Here is a 20,696-nt window from a genome sequence, read left to right on the forward strand (position 1 = left end):
CTCTGTCCCCCGAGGGATGTGTAATTGAAGGAGCAGAGAGCTTATTTAGGTCACTCTAGACCACATTTGAAGGCTGGACATCCCCTGCTTGTACTTTCTTTAATGCTGTTAGCTCCTGAGCTGCCTGGTGACTGGCTTTCAAGCGGACGTGTTCCTTTTATTTAAATATATACTTGCAGCAGGGCTGTTTCAGTCCTCAAATATTTCTTCATCTCCCACGGACCCAGCAAGAGGGGGGAAAAAATGTCGTTGCTAAGGAGCAGGATTTGAATACAAAGCTGGGCGAGCTGCTGGCGGGGGGCCCGGGGGGCTCCAGCACAGCTCGTGGCGGGTCAGAGTTTGTGCGTTGCTTTGGTGAGGTGGCACCTGCGGGGTCTGGAGAAGGGGGGGCTCAGGATCTGAAGCATCACTTGGACCTTGGGGAGAAAGAGTTGAGTTGTAGGGCTCATACCCTCCATCAGGTTCGTTTATTCCGTGCGTGGTGCTGAGTTAGACCCAATGTGGCCTGTCCAAAATGTGTGTTGTTTGCTGTGGGGGTCAGTGGGACCTTTGTTATGCAGCAAGAGGCGTCTGTAGGCTGAAAGGTGAGGCTGGCGTGAGGGCTCTTACCGGGAGGGACTTGGTGCCCACAGAGATTTGTTAAGCATCGCACTGAAACCGTATCACGGCCTCTGGCAGGAGCGTGCCTGCCTGGGAAAAGTGTCAGCAGGAAAGAGCTGAGCCGTTTGGCTACTTCAGGTGTTGGTTTGTCTCGTTCCCTTCCCGCTGTGGGGACTCACCCGCACATCGCAGCGGCCCCAGCCCTCCTGGCTTACCGAGCTCTCTTAAAGATGCATTTGGACTTTGCTCCTGGGTGCTGAGGGAAGGGGAGCGCTGAGCTCCGGCATGGAGTAATCCCAGCTGCTCCCCGGGGGCTCTGCCTCGGCGGTTGGCCTTTGGAATGGAGACGCGGGGAGCGGGGACGGAGGTGTGAGGGCGCTGTACGGAGAGCCTGCTCCGAGCACACGCTCGAGTAGCTTTGTTCATTTGTGATCTGGTGTTTGCAGAAGGGCTTTTGTTCTTTTAACACCTGGGAACTTGCTCTCCCAGAAGTGACACGAAAGTCCGTTCCTAAATCTCTGCATGGGCCATGCCATCGGGTAGGCTGCGGTGAGCAAACACCGGTCTCCTTTGGTGCAGTACTCTGCTGCAGCACCTAAAACCTCTTTCCCTCTCCACCTAATTTTATTTGTTTGGGTTTTATGGTGTTATGCAAATAATCCCTAAAGTTTTTGGTGACGTTCCTGGGGCTGCACTGGTACAGGTTTTTATAGGGCAGCGCTTTTTCATTAGATAACAGCCGAGAGTTTCTCTCTAACATACCTGAGGGTCCATAGTTATGTGACAGCTAAATGTCAGTGGAGATTAAGCCACACGAGAAGCACATGCATGGCCCATTTAACTTGCATAGCTCGGCAGCAGTGAGTTTGTTTTCATTACACAGTTGGTATTTCGATGAGCCCTGCTGTCAGAAACACGCCGGGACAGGGAAGGGCATCATCCCGCTCCGCAGGTGGGGTGCTGGGTGCCTGTGCAGCGGGGCTGGTGGTCACAGCTGCCCGGCGAGCCCAGGGGCCAGTGGAGGCAGGATGGAGATGGCTCCAGCTGCAGGCACCAGCCGAGTCCTAGGAGCTGACAAGGGAGGAAAAAAAGTTGTTCTAACTTGCAAACAGAGCAGATTGGAGAGGAAACTCATCGGAGGCAACTTCATCTGGGATGCTGAGGCATTATTTTTAGAGCAGCTTTTCTTTCTGCTAACCGCACTTTAACAAACAGCAGCTGAGCTGAGGGCCTGTGTGGAAACCTGCTTTTCAAAGGGCTCGCTACCCATCTTACCAGAACTTCTTTTCATGTGATGGAGCAAAACCACGCAACCTTTCCCTGCTCTTTGCAGTGGTCGGGTCTCCATGGAGACTCGTAAGCTGAGAGCCAGCCCTAGGCTCCCTGCTCCAGCCGGCGTTTTCATTTGTGAAATGATGTGTTTGGTTTGGGTTTGCCTCTTAGAGTTGGAATTAACTTCAGGAAACCATCGTTTAGCCAAGCTGGGCAAAGGGAAGCGTGTTTCCTGTGACGGGCAGGGCAAAAACTCAGCTGTGGGAAGCAAACAAGGGTGCAGAAGCACACACCTTCGTGTGGTCCAGGGGGTCGGGACCTCACCTCCCAGTTTAGGCTAAAACCCCAGGGAATTTGTTCAAAAACACTTGCTTAAAAGGCTCAGCTGGTGGCCTGCTGCTGGCGGGGTCTGGCTCCGTGCATTGGGACAGCAGCGGAGCCAGTGAGCGGTGGGAGCTGGAGGACTTGGGGGTGTGAACTGGGGCTGATGGTGTCACCCCCGTTCCTCCCATGCTGCGACCCCAGCGATCGCTGCAGGCTTTTCAGAGCGAGGCTAATGCTTGGTTTGGTTTATCATCTTAAAGCAGCGCAGCTTTTCTCCAAACGTTGCTATTTGTTTGCTTTTGATTATTTTTTTGAATGGATATTTGGTCCCAGCTGCAGTTCTGCTGATCAGGACGCCTTGGCCGGATCCCTGTGCTGAGCAATGCGGTGGCGGTGCCTGTTGCTGGTGACTGTCACTGTGAAAACTGGGTTTCTAGACAACGTGGTTTACTAGATTCACTCCTGGTTGCGACAGTGAGAACTGGCATTAGGACAGGCCTGGCTAGTCCCTCCCTCGCAGCGTGCTGGAGGTGACTCAGAGCGTAGCTATGGCTCATGCCAGTGTCATAACAAACACTTATTCCCTGAGGTGGTTCTGGGGGGGGGCATATCCCACAAACCCCATCTCTCCCAGTCCTCATTCCTATGGATTTCAACGTGTTCTGCAGCAAAACTCCGCTCTGTGAGGATGAGGCTTGACCTGTCTTAGTCCAGGCAGCATCAAAGGAAAGGAGCCAGCGAAGGAAGGTGGGCACCTCTGCCCTCTTCACACTGCTGCTGCCCCATGGTGGTTGTGCTCATGGTATCCCAGGGTTCGTCCCCCAAAATAATTCTAAATGGGAGCGTGAGCTGCAGGGATGCTCACCTGCGGCTGGTAATCCCAGGGGATGAGCAGGGCAGGGTGGCAGGAACAGACGAGTCAGGGTGGGAGCGTGCCTGAACTGGCTTGCCAGAGTGCCGTGGCCGGGAGGAACAGGCTTACTGGTGTGGGGTGTTACCCGCCGTGAAAGAGCTTTAGCAAGGAGAGGGAATGCTTGCCTGCAAATCCCTGCTGTGACCCAGCACGGGGTTGAAATCCCGATGCCTAGTGTCCCCCAGCAGACCCAGGTTGCTGCTGCAGATGCTGGTACACCTTTGGCATCAGCCGTCGCTGCAAAAGGGCTGTTTCTGAGTCAGCGGGAGAAAATACAGTCCTGAAAGTCTGTGCTGATGCGGGGTAGGTGGGAAAGGGGAGCAACCCTGGGTTTGGCTGACACTGCTGGAGGGCTGGCTGCCTGCAGGTCCCGCTCTGGCTGATGCTCGGACACAGTCCATGGCAGGCTAAGGGCCCAGGGCAGGAATTGATCCCACCACACCGGCTGCCTGCACCCTGCCTGGGCACCCGCTCCCCACCCCCTGGACGGGCAGGACCTGGCACACCCAGCACTCGGGGCAGGGCCCGGGTCCAAACCTCACTGCTTGGGCACCCGGCGTGCATGTTCAGGCACTTGACAACAGCTGGGTTGAATTTTTTTTTTTTTTTTTTCAGTTGTTTTCTCCCCAAAGGTGCCAATTAAACTTAAACTCTCAGTTGCTCTGGCTGTGTAAATCAGGCTGAGTTGACTGAGCATCCTGATTGCAGGCCCCCCAGGTGTTGGCTTGTTGACTCCTGCCTCTGTACCTGCTTATATAGCACCTACTGCCTCCTTGACACCTATTTAAATAATGCTCTGAAAGTGAGATTTTCTTGATTACAAAGCAAAAGTGCTTGCTTTTCCCCCTTCCAGCTTCCCACAGGCGTCCCAGGGAGGGGAACAAGTAGGTGGAGACCATGCAAGAGGGGAATCTCTCCCAGGCCTTCCCCGGAGAGAAGGGGATGGCCTGAGACCGCAGCTGGGATGTGGTGGGACACACTGGGGCTGTGGGTGTCAGGGGGAGGTTGGGATGAGAGGGGCTCAGCCGGGACCTAGGCGCAGGGCGGCCGGGGAAGCACGTCGGCAGCAAATGGAGGCGTCCTACGTCATCCCGGCCGGGGTGGGAGTCAGGCGCGAGGGGCACGGCTGAAGAACAAAGGCTCGCATTTATTCCTCCCGTCCTTTCACCGGCAGCCCCTCGCTGCCTCCCTGCGCTGGATTGTTCCTGCATTTTCTCTGCTTCAGCTGTTTACTGGGTCACCCTGATGCAGACGCGCACACAAAGAATGAGCCATCCGGCGAGGACGTTCCTGCGCCACCGGCACCCCGAGCCCCTCTCCGGCCCCGAGGAGCACAGTGATGGCATTGAACCAGGCTGGGCGAGCGCCCGAGCCTGCCCTGCTCCGGGGTCGGGGTGGGCCAGGGCCATCCGGAGCACCCTGGGCATCCTCCTCTGCACTGGGGCGAGGAGATTTAGGGGAGGGGGGCCCGAGAGGTCTGGGCTTGTTGGTTTTGCCCACGCTTCAATCACAACAGCTTTAATGGAGGGAATGTAAGTTGACGTAAGGCAGTGTAAACACATGGGTGGACACATTTATTTCACGAGGGCTTATTTTGGTTCAGCTTATCTAAGCTAAGGATGTGTCTGAGCTAAATCGAAATTAAACTTGCTCAAATTGAAACAAAGAGTGACGCTGCAGTTACTGTAAGGCAGACCAGAGCCAGACAGGGCCGTGGCTTTTGGACAGTCTCCAGTCTGTCCACCTTTTCAAAATTACAGAAAGCTGAGACTCTCTGCTTCATTTTTCCCCCCTCAGCAAGCTACAGCAGGTGGGTTACTGCATTGGCAGCCATTTACCATTTATCCAGGCTGCTCAGGAACAGCGTGTGGTGAAACTCCCTGGGAATATTGGCTGGTGGGATGGTTCAGCATGGCACGAGAGGCTGAAAGCCACCTCCTGGGTCTGGGCTGGTGTTTTACACCTGGCAGTTGCTGGAGCTGCCATGGTTGTGTTGCCCTTTCCGCGTGTCCCACGTGCTGGTGCCGCAGGCGTGTGCCCAGGTGTGCGCTTCGGCCGTGCAGGTCAGGTACATGCCAGGGGCGAGGTGGAGGTTTGACAAATGCAGCTGGTTTTGGAGCAGCTGATACTTCTGAAAATTAATTTTTTGGCGCATGGGCTACAAGCTGAGGGCAGGAGAAGATTTATTCAAGGCTTTGTGTGTCAGAATCTATAGACTTTTGGGGTAGATGAACTCACTAGGTTGCAGATGCTGATAGACACAAGGGACAAGCACTGCCCTGGAGCTGCAACAACGAACAAGTCTGTGTTCTGGTTAACATGTGTTAAGACATAACTGACATCTCAGGAGTGACCATACCAATTGGTTTCAAGGTACGTCAGCTCTGAATGCCAAGCTCATCGCCATCCCTTTCCAAATACATACATACTTTCCAAATACAATACATCTTGCTGCCACAGAAATACCCTTGGTGCAGAAGTGCCCTGTTTCAGCACTGAAGCGAGAGAGAAACATTAGATCAGGTAGGCTTGAACTGTAACCAGGACACACACTGGTTTTCTTCGCATTTGAGCAAGGCCCTATAGAGCTGTCGTGTTGCACATGACTTACAGGTGCTACTACGCACACACCAAAAAATTAATTTTTGAACTTTTATGTTCTTTGCAGATTTTTTCTGTTCCATCTTGGTGCGATACAGACCTTTTTTTCTGAGCTGAAATGATTGTGAGGCACTCGATCTTTATTTAACCTTGCAGAGCAATATGTATTAATTTTTTATACATCAGTTTTCACCAGTCACGCCATTCTGGTTTCACTTCCAGTAATTACCAGCCGGGCTCTAGGCGAGTTTGTAGCGGAGCAATTGCTCTGTAAGCGACGGCCAGCTGCGTCCCTCGTATGCAAGCCTGACTCTGTGTAGGCGTTGGCACTGAGCGTGGATGCTGCCAAAACACACGCCGAAGTGGTCACGAACACAAAGCCAAGGACTGTGGAGCAAGAGCTAGAACTGCTGTGTCGGCGGGATCTTTTTTCCATCGACTTCGAGAGGAAGCAAAACCTGCTGCACTCAGTTTTCTTCTTAACCTTCAGCAGCCTGAGAAGCGAGCCCATACCTGCACGTGTCTGGCAGGAAACACGAGGGAAGCCCTTGCTTTGGGGGTGTTTTCATATAGGGTGCAAATGTCTAAGTAGAGGTGCTGGTGGTTTTCTGTACTCCAGGTTGTAGGAAACACAGGGTTTGGAGTTAAGCTGGCATCTCTGGTATCTCTGGCACTGCCAGTTGCAGATGGAGTTTACTTTTCCCTGGGAAGTTCCCCTAGCAAGGCTGATCCCCCAGCACCTGCATCACCCCCTGCATCAGGGGGCCTGATCCTGCGCTTGGAGGCTGGGGGAGATGGAGTAGACATGGAGCATCTTTGCAGATCTTTGACACTTGATTTCCAGCTCATAAAAGAGAAAAAAAGTCTCAATGTATGGGACGGCTCTTAGTCTTCTTCTTGAAAATCAAAACAAAAGCAAATGGGGGAGGAATCCTGTGTATCTGCTCTGTCTCGTTTCTGGACCCGAGCGCTGAGCTCCTAATCCTCACTCCAGCCACTGACTCACTGCATGCGAGTCACAAGATGCCTTTGTAACAGATCCACGAGCCGCTGCTTTCTCTTCTTTCTGAGCCACGAGGGTGGAGAAGGCTGCCTTTGAATGTTGTCTCTAACCCGTCTGGGTTACGGACACAGGATCAGATCTGCCATCGGTCTTGGGCAGCCCCAGACCCGGGGGGAGGAGGTGTAAAATCCCCAAAGCGACAGATACGGGGTGATGTGCACGCTCCCTCTGCCCCATCGGGCTCCCTGGGAGCTCGTGGCCCTGGGTGGTGCACAGCCCCGGGGCTGTTCCCTGCAGGGCTGGGTGCAGCTTTCCATGACAAAACACCTGAAGCAGAGCTGAGGGTGTCAGGAAAGCCCGGCTGCAGAGCCCAGCAGCTGATGGGGTGAGAACAGGCTCTCAGCTGTCGCCACTGTCTTGGTGTCCTGGCAAAAACACCCCCTTTTCATAGTGGGTTTAAGTTTAGCTTCTGGCCCTTTTTCTGGTCTTTTCCTGTTTCCCCCTTTGTCGTGATGTTTTAATGGGCTGTTGGACTCGGTCCTGGTTTGAGGCGGCTCTGAGCAGGCAGGAAGGAAGGCAGAGAGTGTTGAAAACCCAAAGGAATCACATCCATCTGCCTAACATCCCTGCCCGGGGAGCAGTGCCCTGGGCAGGGGCGGGGGACTCACTATCCAGCAGCAGCAGCAGCAGGAACATGCCTGGGGGAGAAGGGAGACAGTGAGAGATCAACTTGCCCAAGGCCAGTGTTGGCTGGCGAGAACCACTGGACCCCAGTGCCACCACAGTCATCGCTGGGATGGTGTTTGGGAGCAAGAGTGCTCCTGCCCTCCGTGGGGCTGGTAAAGCACATCTGTGGGTCACTGGGGTAGGCAGGCACCAGCACGGGACACCTTCCCGTTCCCCGAACACGGGGGATATTCCGCAGCTTCCTCACCACGTTTGGGTAGGCTCTGTACCCTTCCTGAGCGTGGCCGGGGGAAGGAAACTGCCGACCAGTGTGAAGAACAGACGGGACAATCCCAACCGGTGGAGCCATGGGGGAACATCCACCACGGGTCTTTTTGCCTGGAAGTCCCCGTGAGGAAGGGTGTTGTGCTGTGTGCGCTTATTTTGGAAGCGTAGGACAGACGGTGCTTCTGCTTTTGTGGTCTTGGTACACGGAACTGCAGTCGCTTTCCTTTCACTAGATGGAGGTGGCTTTTTTTTCCTATTTCCTTTTACATAACGTCATACACTTCAGTTTACATGAGAAGCCCCAAAGTTGCTGCTGGTGGTTGCATGAGTTCGGGGTTTGCTCTTGAGAGTGAAACGAAAGTTAACTTTGGGGCTTGTGTCAACCGTGGAGGACACGGTACTTGGTGGAGCCGGTTTCTTTCATTTCTGGAAAGACCCATTTCCCGTTGCTGGTGGGAAGGGATGGTTCTGAGAAGGGACTGGGGACTGTGAAGACCAAACCCCCACTTTCTGTTTCTGGCTTTACTAGCTTTCATCAAGTCCTTTCAAAGTTGTGCAAACACAGATCTTCAATGAGAAACTCCTGGTGATGTCTCTGAGGCTCAGCTCTGCCTTTTCTTGTCTCGTTAGCCAGCAAGACTGTTAATTCCCAGCAGGGGTAGGTTCCCAGCTTCCCATGGGCCTGGTTAGCATCTGCCTCTCTCTTGTGCCTGGTAGCAGCGATGCTTTGAAATCACGGTGCGGAGATACTCTCGGTGCTGTGTTACACCTGTCTGTAGAACAGGCATTTTGTGTAGCCCAGCTGAAAGGGAACAGAGTAACACGAATATCTCGATCTTTAAACCAGCTGTTGGCTGGGGAGCATCAGTAAAAGCACTTTAAGCAGTTTTGCCTCTTCCACGTCTGCTGAAATTAATACCTTTTTTCCAATAACAGTTCATTATTTTGTGTCTTCGGAGGCCAACGCGCTAACCCAGGGCACGTGGGACCAGAGCTCTTAAGACCTGGTAATTGTTGGATAATTGTCTGTGTGTAACGTGCAGGGATGCTGTCACGCTCACACTTAATCCTGTGCTTTGCTCCCGTCTTACAAAAAAACACCTTTGTGACTGATCTCAAACGCTTTCTAAAAATTCAGATCCCTAGCCAATATTTTGCTTTGCTCTTTGGCTTTTGCATTTTCCCTTCCCTTCAGCCTGTGAGAAGAGATGCAGGCAGATTCCCTGCTGCTCCCCGCCTGGCTCCTGCGAGGGTCCCTCACACCACAGCCCTTCCTCCAGGCCTGCGAGCCTTGGCTGCGTCTTCGAGCTCGTTATTAAAACTCCGTGTGAAGACGTGGGGTTCGACACCACGCCACCGTGTGCTAGAACATTCACCAGAGAGTAAAAGAGTTTATTGCACGGAGCAGGAATTCCTCCCCGGTGTAGTCACCAATGCTTTGAACCATCGGTGGGGAGCTCTGGGGAGCTCGTTGCTCACGCAGCCCGGGGCTATCTGCAGTTGGAAGAGGCGGTCTCTAAAACCAGGCAAGCCATCTGGTGCAGACCTCCAGTTTCATATTTCAGGGGATGAACTCCTGCAGAGTTCACTTACGGCTGCTTTTGCAAAAGCCTCCGACTCTGCAGAACTGGGCGTCTGATACCCCTAAGTTAAACATGTGGTTTTTCCCTGTGCCCCTCCATTGAGAAGCCTTTTTCCTGATCTGTAGTAGCCCACACTGAGTTGGAGAAATCACGGTCAAATGTTCATTTTCTACGTCTTCCCTTTTTTGGTGCCCATCTTGAAATGCGTTGGATCTCGCTTTCTGGGGTGGTGAGTAGTCCCTTCTGCATGAGTTTGGTGGAAGCTGCAAATCCTGTAACCCTCAGCGTGCTCAAAGTCAGTGCTTTGACAGAAGAGTTTTGCTGAATCTTGTTGCAGCTGTTTAAAGCCCTGTCTGGGCCTGTTGGACTCATCTCTTCTGCCAAGGCAATGCAGGGAGCGGAAGGGACTGTTTACCTGTACCTCTGCCATGGCACGGTGCTCACTCACTCAGGCTGAACCACCGATGTAGGAGGGTTTGCATGTGAGTGCTGGGCTGCGGCTGTGCTGGCTGAGGCCCAGCTCGTGTTCCCTCCTGCTACGAGGGGCACAAAACTCCAGCAGATGTGTAGGGCAGGCAGCAGGGAGCAGTAGCTGTTGCAGTAATTTTTACCAGCCCTTGTCTGTCAGAGCTCTTTAGAGACCATTTTGAAGACCTTCATCTTCAGTTGACTTGCTGAAGTCCTGGTGTGAGTGCCAGATTTAGGATTGCAGCGTTCTTGGTGGCCAGCACATGCATAAGCCACAGGTCAAGGTTTTGTGTCCCAGCCCTGCTCCCACCTCATGTCTCCTCATCTTCACAGTTTTTCACAGAAAGAGTGGTCAGAGAGTGGAACAGGCTGCCCAGGGAGGTGGTGGAGTCCCCATCCCTGGGTGTGTTTAAGGGTCGTTTAGATGAGCTGTTGGGGGATGTGGGGTAGGGGAGAACTTTGTAGAGTCGGGCTGAGGGTTGGACTCAATGATCCCGAGGGACTTTTCCAACCTGAATGGTTCTGGGATTCTGTGATCTGCAAAGGGAGAAACGTGCATTTGGTGCAGGTGTTGGAGTGGGACTTCACTGGCTCCGTCCTGCTGCCGCTTTTTGCTTCGTTGGTTTTTAACCAACATGTGCGGAATGCACAATCAGCATCTTGGAGGAACAGTGGTAGGAAAGAGGACGCTCACGCAGAATATAAATAGCCAAATTTTAAAATGTACCAGTGTAGCAGTTTGCCTGGCTCTTGGCATGAGCCTGGCTGAAGACTGCTGGGAAGCTGCGTACTTTGTGTGTGGTTTGCAAAGGGGGAACTTTGGGGGATATTGCACAAGTCAGCAAGACAAAAAATGAATGAGTATGGGAAGGAAATGAAATTTCCAATTTCACCAAAATTGAGTGTATTCTCTGCACGTGACATGAAATACAGAGTGAAAACCCCTGCGCAGTTAAGGCAATAGTTTCCACTGTAGTTGCAGAGCAGCTGCCAGTGATTCACGGATTGATCCTGGGACATTTTGTCCTCCCATGTGATTTGATTTCTTTATTAATTTAATTGTGTCTCAGCAAGCATCTGATTTTTCTTGATATTTGTGTCTGGGGTTTACAACTCTCTGGTCAAACCTCTTTTCTGACTGTACAGGGGTCTGGTCCTGGTGGACCCAGAGCTTTCCTCCAGCCCAAAGTCAGCATAGCTGGGAGATACGCAGGGTAGGGCTGATCTGCAGATTGGGGCATAATGACGGGGAGAGAGCCCTGCTGGTAGTGATGCCCCTGCTCTGTCACTGCCCCTTGGGCAGCGGGCTTGAGCACTCAAGAGGCATCTGCTGCTGTCCCTTCTGGAGGATGGCACGTAGCTGTGGGCACCAGGGTCCGATGGTCTCTTTGGACAAACTGGGAAGAGTTCCCATGGGTTTTCTTTCTTTTTGTTGGAAATGGCATCTAGAGGTGGAAGATAGACAACTTGGCTGACTTGGGCTCAAGTTAGGTACCGGCCCTATGGGTGGCTGATCTAGGGTGGACACAAGGCATTGGCAGTGCTGGCAGCTCTCTCCTGAGGCCATGCCAGCACGTCCAATTCCCGGCTAAGTCATCTCTGCTTGTGGGGTTGGGGGTGACTCACCTGGCGTAGGAGCACCTCATTCCTGTGAGCTTTTGGTGGAGAGATGGAGAGGTGATGGGGGAGAAGCCCAGCTCTCTCAGCTGCCGGTGCTTTTACCTACGTACCAAGCTCACCTCCCCCTTGCTGATGTGTTTAAATGGCTTCGTCTTCCCCACGCCGGGGCCAATGTCATGGGTGGCTGCTCTGGCGAGGCTCCCAGTGCAGATGTGACGTGGGCTGCAGAGGAGCGGGGAGTCGGGTGGGCTCAGGGGCCTCTGTTGGTGTTCAGGCTGTGTGGTGCCAGCCATCGGGGCTCAGGGCTGCCAGCCTGCCTGGGCCTGGGCCAGCTGAGCGGGGGGCAAGCTGGGCTCAGACCTGTGCTACCCCCAGCAGCCAGCATCATCAACCTGGGGGAGTTACTGAGGCAGAAGGGAGATGCATTTTCATGTCATGCTCTCTAGGAAGATGTAGGGCATGCCGTGCTGGTGGGTGACTCTTCTGTTCTTGAAATTCAGACCTGTTTATACTTGAACATAAATATATGCTATAATTTATCCCAGAGCAAAGAACAAGAGGGGGCTGACGCAGGCATCCAGAAGGGTGTCTGTCTGTCCCCCCCCTTGTGTGGCTGCTGTCAGGGTTGGTCTGGAAGCTGGTGCACCCTGGGAAAAACCTCTGATGTTCACAGCACCGCTGAAGTTAGGGGCCTCACAACCTGTCACGCTTCAGCAAACCAAACCTCTTGGTAGTCTGGCACGAAGTGAGAAGAGCAGGTTCAGCAGAAAGTGAGGAAGAAATCCAGTAACCCTGCCCAAGGGGATTCTCTGTCCTCATTCATTACAGCCATGAACAAGAGGCTTTTTAAAGTTTTCCCCTTACTCTTGGAGCTGGCTGTGGTTCCCTGCCTTGATACCTTGCTAGTAACAAGCCCTTGACTTGAGCTGGGTGTGAGAACAGTGCAGCGAGCGCTGCTGCGCCGGGGATGATACAGGGTGGTGGTTAAAGAGCATGTGAGGTGCGTGTTCGGTGCCTTCTGCTCAGTGTCTCCTCAGATGTGTAGCGTCGTCTAAAGGCGGGGCCCTGGGTACGGCTGTTCCCACCTTCACGGGAGGCGGTTTGGGAAGAAGATTTTTGGCAGGGAGCAGTGTTGCTACTGGGGCTCCATCCCCACAGCAGCTTCTTCCCCCTTGAGCCCTGCGTGGTTGCCATTGCTCAGGGGTTTTTTTTGTGCTCCCGAGAGGCAGATTGGTTGCAGGAAAACCCGTGGGCTGGCTCTGGCCCCTGGCTGGCAGTGTGATATACAGGGGGGACTTGTCCCCGAGCCCCTGTGCCCCAGCACGTGGTCACCTCCCCCTGCTAACCGGCTTATTGCTTTTGGCCATTTTCCCCATCTGCTGAGCAGTGGGTTTTACCGCCTGTTACACCGTGTCCCACCATTTGGCGTGGGGGATGGAAGGCGGGGGAGATCCCCGTGGTGTTTAAAAGGATCTGGATTAATCCTCTTAAGAGAGGCACTGACTCAGCAGAGCGTGGTGAGAGAGGAGGAAGAGGAGGAGGGAACAAAATTGTCCTTGTAGGGCTGGAGCTGCCGCCGAGCCCCGCGTTGACACGTGGGATGGGGGGATCTGGGGGAGGCGTGTGCCTGAGGACCTGCCCTGAGAAACATCTCTTTTCTCACCAAATTTTGGGCGATCTGCATCCCCCAGAGCAGAAGTGCAAGCCTCGTAGCTGGGTTGGGCTGTGGCCCTGAGGTGCCTGTCCCCAGGGGTGCAGGGACCTGTCCCGGCTGTGCCTGAGCCCACCCCGGTGCCGCTTTCTGGGGTTTCCCCCCAGCTTTGAGCTCCCCCCTTGGATTTCTGCCTTGTGTGCGTGGCCAGTGCTGCCGAAGCTTGCGGCCAGCTCGGTTTCATAGTTATTTATTATCGAAGGTGCACCGAGGTGCTCAGTTCCTGCAGGGACAGATTACCGAGATTACCAGGTCAGACCAGGCAGCAATGTCACTTTACGGGAAAGGTGAGGGTTTGGGGAGGGGGAAGCAGCTGGGGCTGGGTCCAGGGATGTGCTGCCCCCAGCCCCCCTCGCTGCCCGGCGAGGGCTCCCCGCTCTGCCCGGCACCCAGCGCTGCCACAACCTGGGTTTGCAGAAGGGCTGAGATGTGGAGCCAGGGGATGCGGAGCAGACTGAGAGCAACTTCCCAAAGTCCTGGCTCTGCCTGTGTGCAGGCTCCCGTGGGCCCAGGGTTAAGTTGGCCAGAAAGATGGGTGTCGCCTGGTTTGCATTTCTGAGCAGGCAAGGGACACTCTTGCTGTCTGCCGGCTGTTGCCTTTGGCTTGCTGAGATGCCTGTACGAGCCTGCAAGAGCATCTCTGCCACGCTTTACTCTCCTTATCTCATGGTGTATCTTGTCCTCTCATGCAGAGCTCCACACAGGAGATTGGAGAAGAGCTGGAGGATGGTGTGATCTACAGCATATCGCTCCGGAAAGTGCAGCTCCATCACACGGCCAACAAGGGACAGCGATGGCTGGGGGTAAGCGGGAGGCACCACCAGAGTTCTGCCACGGGGCATCTTCAGATGTTTCCCTGCCAGAGACATGGTGACCCGATGTCAGGGCTTGGCAGGGTTGATAGCAGCCCATGTCTTGCCCTCTTCTTGCTCCCCCATATGCTCCTGTCCTGGGGGAATCCTTCCAAGCCTTATCTGGGGATGATGTATTTATTCGGGAGCAGAGGCATGGGAGCACTCTCTGGCCTCTGCCCTGTGGGAAGGAGTGTGGAGGAAATGATCCGAAGCCACATTTTGCAAATCAGGGCAACATCTAGATTTTGGCAACCTTGAGGCCTTTCCTAGGATTTCCTAGATGCTCAAGTCTTCTCAGCTGGGTATTTGGTGTCTGAGGAAACCCAGCTTCCCTTTCCCCAGGCCTGTCACGAGAGCCCCAGGCACTTTATTGTGTCCGTGGTCCCAGCCTAGACCTGAACAGTGGCTTTTGAAGCTGCTGGGACTGTGTTGCACTTGAACGTGTCTGTCTTCACCCAACCCACTGACTTCTGCTCCTGTCCCGGCAGTTTGAGAATGAGTCGGCCTTAAACCTCTATGAGACGTGTAAGGTGCGGACGATAAAAGCTGGGACCTTGGAGAAGCTGGTGGAGTACCTGGTTTCAGCCTTCAAGGGCAATGACTCCACCTACGTCACCATCTTCCTGTGCACTTACCGGGCCTTCGCCACCACCAAGCAAGTGCTGGACCTGCTGCTTAACAGGTGAGGCTGCCCTGAGCCCCAAAATGCAGCCGGGGGTGGCTGGTGTCTGAGCCCCCTCAGCCAGGGGAGCCCCAGCATATGCTGCCATGACTTGGAGGGCTGATGGGCTTCTCCCAACTCCATCAGCTTGAAGGTTTTGGGGCAGGGAGGACACAACTTCCCAGAGAGCTGGAACCCTTCCAGCCAGTACCCCTGCTCTGAGGTGGCCAGTGCTGGCTGCTTCCCATAACACGGGGGCTGTGGCAGAGTAGGGGGAGTGGGACAGCGTGTGGGAGGTTCATCCCAACCCGCTGGCAGAGGTGGGGGTGATGTGGAGGGAGAAGAGGCTGAGAGGCAGCCGAGTCCAGGGTGCTCACTGCCTCCTCGCTGTGCCCCACCAGGTACGGCAAACTCCACGTGCAGGCGAATGGGGACCACGCCAGGCACGCTGTGGACGAGAGGATGGAGCTGAAGAAGTGAGTCTGACCGTGCTGCGGGTGAACAAGAGAAGGGTGTCTCTGGTTTATAGATTGTCAGTTCTCATCTGAGGCTGTTTCTGGTACCTGGAGTGTGTTCGTGCACGTGGGTTTCTCGTGGCACCTGATTCTCACGCAGGTTTGCCTGTGTTCTCCCTCTCCCCGCAGCACCATCTCCTCCATCCTCGGTGCCTGGCTGGACCAGTACTCAGAGGACTTCCGCAAGCCGCCCGACTTCACCTGCCTCAAGCAGCTCATCTCCTACGTGCGCCACAACATCCCCGGCTCGGACCTGGAGCGCCGAGCCCGCATCCTGCTGGCCCAGTTCCAGCAGCAAGAGCAGAGCGAGTCCAAAGTGGAAGGTGGGGTCCTTTCCTGGCTTGTAGGGGGTTGTTTGGGGCTTCAGGTGGAGAGAGTGCTACTGGTTGGCATCAAGGATCTCCAAAATCTTGGGTCTTGTCACATGGCTGAACCCCCCTAAATTCTGCCTGTGTTTACATGGAGGTACACTGGGATGCCAATCCAACTGAACCAGGATTTCTGAGTGGATTAGCTAATCTGCCTTTAATCCTCTACAGACACTTGTGTCCAGCTTTAAAATGACTGTCCTTTTATCTGAGCCTTGTTTCTCGAGGTGTGAAGCCAGATGGGAGTTAAGAGCCCAGGAGGTGGGCTGTGGGTGCCCACAGAGGGCTGGTGTGGGTCGGGGTGGGCCCCGGCTTGTGGCAGTGCTGTGGTGCTCAGCTTCACGCCGTCTCTCACAGCTGTGGACCACGGCGGCTGCACCTTCCAGCTGGTGGAGGAGAACGGTGTCGGGGACGGGAAGCCAGATTTCCTCTCCTTCTCCCCAGAGATGGTGGCAGAACAGTTCACGCTGATGGATGCTGTGAGTATTCATTCGGCAGCCGGGTGCTCTGCCTACCTGCTGCCCTGGGCACAGGCCTGTCTCTTCCCATCCTTCTTTTCCTCCTGGCCTGTTCCCTTCCCAGGGACCCCAAAGAGACCCAGCTCCATCTCTTTATATCCAGGAGCTGTTTAAGAAAGTGGTGCCTTACCACTGTTTGGGCTGCATCTGGTCCCAGCGAGACAAGAAGGGCAAAGAGCACCTGGCGCCCACCATCCGTGCCACGGTCCTGCAGTTCAATAGCGTGGCCAACTGCGTCATCGCCACCTGCCTCGGAGACCGCTCCCTGAAGCCACAGCAGAGGGCTAAAGTGGTGGAGCGGTGGATCGAAGTGGCTCGGGTAGGACAGCCTGGCATCCTGCTCGCCTCCCGCCTCGGCCCCGGGCTGAGGTTTTGCGGTGTGTGAGTCCCAGCAGATCTCTGGGCTTTCTTTAACACTGAGTCCTGTCTCTCCCTGTCTGCCCCCAGGAGTGCCGCATCCTGAAGAACTTCTCCTCCCTCCGAGCCATCCTTTCGGCTCTGCAATGCAACGCTGTTCACCGGCTGAAGAAGACCTGGGACGAGGTCCTGCGGTAAGCAGTGTCTTCTGCAGCCATGGGAGGGTTTCAGAGGGACGTTGTGCTCTGGCTGTTGCCCTTGAATGTGTAGATGGGCTCATCCCTGCTCCAGCATTGCCTCTTGGAGGGGGCCCAAAACCCAGGGACCAGCGTAAGGTGTCAGGGGCCTAAGGAGGGTGAGGAAATAAAAGCACCATCACCTCCTTCTCCTTTCTGTGGGAAACACCCTGGCATAGCCCCTGAACAGCAAGGCCCTGCTCAAACTGTGAGTGTTGGGGGGGGTCCTTTGGGTGAGCAGAAGAGAGCCCAAGGAGGAGACCCCAGGGTGGCACCACTGCTGACTTCCCTCCATGTTTTTCCCTGAGCAGGGAGAGCTTCCGCACTTTCCACGAGCTCTCAGAGATCTTCTCCGATGAGAACAACCACTCGCTGAGCCGGGAGCTTCTCATTAAGGTAGGGGGAAGCGGCACCCGCAGCACCCTGTCTCTGGCAGCGAGCTCGGGCTGATGCTGGCAGAAGTTTCCACAGTGTTCCAGCCACCAGGCTAAAGCCCTGGCAGCGCTGCCGGGTTTGCGGGCACGGGTGCAGGCAGGGCGTGCTGAGTCTGGGGAGCAGGCGGGGGTTTTGGACCAGGCTGGACTTTCTGCTTCTCCACCCAGAAGTCGTCACTGCCTGAAGCTTGCAAAGCAATTCTGCAAGCAGAGATAAGCAGTGGGATAGGATCCAGTGCACCAGGGTGACGGCTTCTTCCCAGAGGCAGCTGCATTTTAACAGCCCAGTGCAAAGTCCTCTTGATTTCAGGTGGGGTTGTAGGGTTCGTGAAAGGCTGCAGCAAAAATGTCCTTCTCTGCAGCTTCCCAGCCCAGCTCCACTTTGGGGGCTGAGAGGACACAAACTGCAAAAGGGAACAAAACATCCCATTAAGGAGCTATTTATACAGAGCTGGAAACGGGAGCAGCAGTTCCTATTCACTAAGTCTCTCCTCCCTGTGAGCCGTGAAAAAACTCAGCTTTGATTTCCTCGTCTTCCTCTCGTCCCTCTTTCTCTCTACAAGGAAAGTTGTACCAGTAAAAGCAGGGGTGAATTTTAGCTCATCTATTAGTGCAGTTTATTTCCCACCCACACTGATCCCCACCTCTCCCCGCCATCCAGGAGGGCACCTCCAAATTTGCCACCTTGGAGATCAACCCAAAGAGGGCTCAGAAGCGGCAGCAACAGCAGCGAGAGATGGTGGGTCTGGCACAACTGCCCCCATGCCCCTTCCCCGGCGGCTGCCTGGGCTGCTCCCAACTCTCTGCTGACCCCACTGTCCCTTCTGTCCCCGCAGGGTGTGATGCAGGGCACCATTCCCTACCTTGGCACCTTCCTCACGGACCTGGTGATGCTCGACACTGCCATGAAGGATTTCCTGGATGTACGTACCTCCATCTCTGTCCTCCCCTTCCTCTGCGCAGCCACCCCAGAGCCTGGCCTCATAAATGGAGGGCTGGTCCCCCATGCGTCCTGTATCTGACACTGCACCCCGTGCATCCTGTGTCCGACACTGTGCATGCTGTATCTGACACTGTGCATCCTATTTCTGACATTACACATCCACCTCTGTCAGCCCGTGGAAAGGGGACACTCGGCAGGGACACCCACCCTGCAGTGGCAGCGAGATGGGGGACAGGGAGGAATGAGAGCAATATTTTTCTGCCTGCTCCACACTGACTTTTGGCCTCTTCTTTTCCAGGGTGGGCTGATCAACTTTGAGAAGAGAAGGAAGGTGAGAGCTTTGCCCTGGCAGCAGCACGGCAGGGTGGAAGGAGGAGGCTGACTTGGTGCAAGCCGAGGATGTGCCAGTCACTTTGGGATTTATCCTTCTCCTTTTTTGCTGTCATTTTTGGGGAGGGGGATTTTGGGCCTTCCTATTTGCCTCCGCATGTGGGGCTGGGCTGTTTGTGGAGGATGCTGGGGCTGGCAAACAGATCTGGTCTCACGGCCTCCATTTGCTGCAGGAATTCGAAGTCATCGCCCAGATCAAGCTGCTCCAGTCAGCCTGCAACAACTACAGCTTCACACAGGAGGACCAGTTTGTGGACTGGTTCCACAGCCTGGAGCGGCTCAGCGAGGCTGAGAGGTGAGCAGGAGTGGGGTTGGGGGCTGTGCTGCTGCCGGTGGGTCGGGAGGTCCCACTGCTCGTCTCACAGAATCACAGATTCAGAATCACAGAATCGTCTGGGTTGGAAAAGACCTTGAAGATCATCCGGTCCAACCATTAACCTAACATTGACAGTTCCCAACTCCACCAGAGCCCTCAGCGCTGGGTCAACCCGACTCAAACCCCTCCAGGGATGGGGACTCCCCCCCTGCCCTGGGCAGCCCATTCCAACGCCCAACAGCCCCTTCTGCACAGAAATCCTTCCTGACATCTAGTCTAAACCTTCCCTGGCGCAATCTGAGGCCATTACCTCTTGTCCTAACACTTAATACTAGGTTAAAGAGACTCATCCCCCCTCTCTGCACCCTCCTGTCAGGGAGTTGCCGAGGGCCAGGAGGTCTCCCCTCAGCCTCCTCTTCTCCAGACTAAACCCCCCCAGTTTCCTCAGCCGCTCCTCGTGCATCTCCTCCAGCTGCTGAGCTCCATGCTCCCCTCCAGCCTCTGCCCCCCTTTCCCCACTGGCACGGCACTCGCCGCAGCCATGGGCAGCACAGAGCTCAAACCCTCATCTCTCCCCTCCCAGTTACGGGCTGTCGTGCGAGATCGAGCCGCTGTCAGAGTCGGCCAGCAACACGTTGAAGGCGAAGAAAAACACGGGCATCATCAAACGATGGAGCGAGTGAGTCTTACTTCTCCCCGGTGGGATGCGGGGGGCGTCTCCGGCTGAGCAATGTGGGGAAGGAACCAGGCTGGGGTGGCTGCTGTCCTGCCAGCCAAGGGCACCCTGGCTCTGCTCCCTTCTCACCTGCCCCGCGTCTCTCCTGGCAGCCGGCAGCCGCCGAGCAGCGAGCCCTGTGCCAGCGGCAGCTCCCACTCAAAATCCTTCGACCAGCTCAAGTGTGGGCAGTACCTGTGCAGCGGCGACGCCACCGACTCAGTGAGCGTCACCTCCGCTGGCTCCAGCAGCTCCGACGTGGAGGAAATCAACATCAGCTTCATCCCCGAGTCCCCCGACTGCCAGGAGAAGAAGGTACGGGGCAGTTCGCGGGGTCCGGGCCTCCGGAGGCAGGTGCGGCCATCGCGCGGGGACTGCTTCACCCCTGCCCCGGCGCTGGGGCGAGCGGGTGGGGGTCCCGGGGGCTGTTTCTGACCCGCTGGGGCTAGGGAGGCCCCTGCCCTCTGCTGCTCCGGTAGCGTGGCAGGGCTCTCGCGCCACCGGTGGCTGTAGTTGTATCGGTCCCCCGTTGTCACAGGTCAGTGAGATCCCTCTGGCCTCCCTCCCCCAGCGCTGGTACGCCCCGTCTGTGGCCGACGGAGAAGCTAAACCCACTGTGTCCTCCGCATCCCCTCTCCTCCCTGCCCTCCAGTTCTGGGAATCCACCTCCCTCTCCTCCCTGGACACGTCGGGCATCGGCTCGGGCTCCAGCAGTGCCTCATCCTCCTCCGTCTCCTCCACGCCGGTGACAGCCTCTCGCACCCACAAGCGCTCAGTCTCCGGCATCTCCAGCTACTCCTCCCTCTCGCTGCCCCTCTACAACCAGCAGGTCGACGACTGCTGCATCATCCGCGTCAGCCTGGCTGTGGACAACGGCAACATGTACAAGAGCATCCTGGTTAGTATAGGGCACCCGCGGTGACGCCGGGGAGGGGCGGCTCACCCTGCTCGGATGTGGGCATGGCCCGTTTTGGGAGGAGACAGAGGTAGCTTTGCAGTGCTCTGCACCCCCCCGGGTTAATAACACTCTGCACTCACAGGTGACGAGCCAGGATAAGACCCCGGTCGTTATTCGCAAAGCCATGGCCAAACACAACTTGGATGGGGACCGGCCTGAAGACTATGAGCTCGTTCAGATCATCTCAGAGGAGAGAGGTGTGTGCTGGGGTCAGGGGGGCTTTCCTGGGGGATGTGTCCCCATCCGGCCATGCAGCCCTGCAGCCTGGGCAGCACCGGGTCGGAGCGGGGCTGGGAGGTGACAGCAAGAGGGGTCCCAGCACCCGGGGACAACTCAGCCCCACTCTGGGACCCTTTCAGGGAAGGGGTGCCCAACTGACCCC

General features: G+C 55.6%; 1 protein-coding gene across 8 annotated transcripts in view; it reads left to right on the forward strand.

The window, feature by feature from the left end:
• RALGDS (ral guanine nucleotide dissociation stimulator) overlaps positions 1-20,696 on the forward strand; it is a 62,618-nt gene that overhangs the window by 39,912 nt on the left and 2,010 nt on the right. For 3 of the 8 annotated variants that reach the window (XM_074923775.1, XM_074923773.1, XM_074923776.1), the window contains exons 2-17: positions 13,742-13,852; positions 14,392-14,585; positions 14,966-15,040; positions 15,209-15,402; positions 15,805-15,926; positions 16,069-16,284; positions 16,413-16,516; positions 16,870-16,954; positions 17,654-17,731; positions 17,829-17,915; positions 18,234-18,266; positions 18,499-18,620; positions 19,225-19,320; positions 19,470-19,710; positions 19,895-20,254; positions 20,397-20,511. In XM_074923775.1, coding sequence (XP_074779876.1) covers positions 13,742-13,852; positions 14,392-14,585; positions 14,966-15,040; positions 15,209-15,402; positions 15,805-15,926; positions 16,069-16,284; positions 16,413-16,516; positions 16,870-16,954; positions 17,654-17,731; positions 17,829-17,915; positions 18,234-18,266; positions 18,499-18,620; positions 19,225-19,320; positions 19,470-19,710; positions 19,895-20,254; positions 20,397-20,511 — 2,233 coding nt within the window. The remainder of the gene's footprint in view (positions 1-13,741; positions 13,853-14,391; positions 14,586-14,965; positions 15,041-15,208; positions 15,403-15,804; positions 15,927-16,068; positions 16,285-16,412; positions 16,517-16,869; positions 16,955-17,653; positions 17,732-17,828; positions 17,916-18,233; positions 18,267-18,498; positions 18,621-19,224; positions 19,321-19,469; positions 19,711-19,894; positions 20,255-20,396; positions 20,512-20,696) is intronic. The other 5 variants (XM_074923769.1, XM_074923772.1, XM_074923770.1 and 2 more) reach the window with 5 other exon arrangements.

The sequence above is a fragment of the Athene noctua genome, chromosome 20, assembly GCF_965140245.1.
Source record: "Athene noctua chromosome 20, bAthNoc1.hap1.1, whole genome shotgun sequence".
NCBI classification, from domain to species: domain Eukaryota; kingdom Metazoa; phylum Chordata; class Aves; order Strigiformes; family Strigidae; genus Athene; species Athene noctua.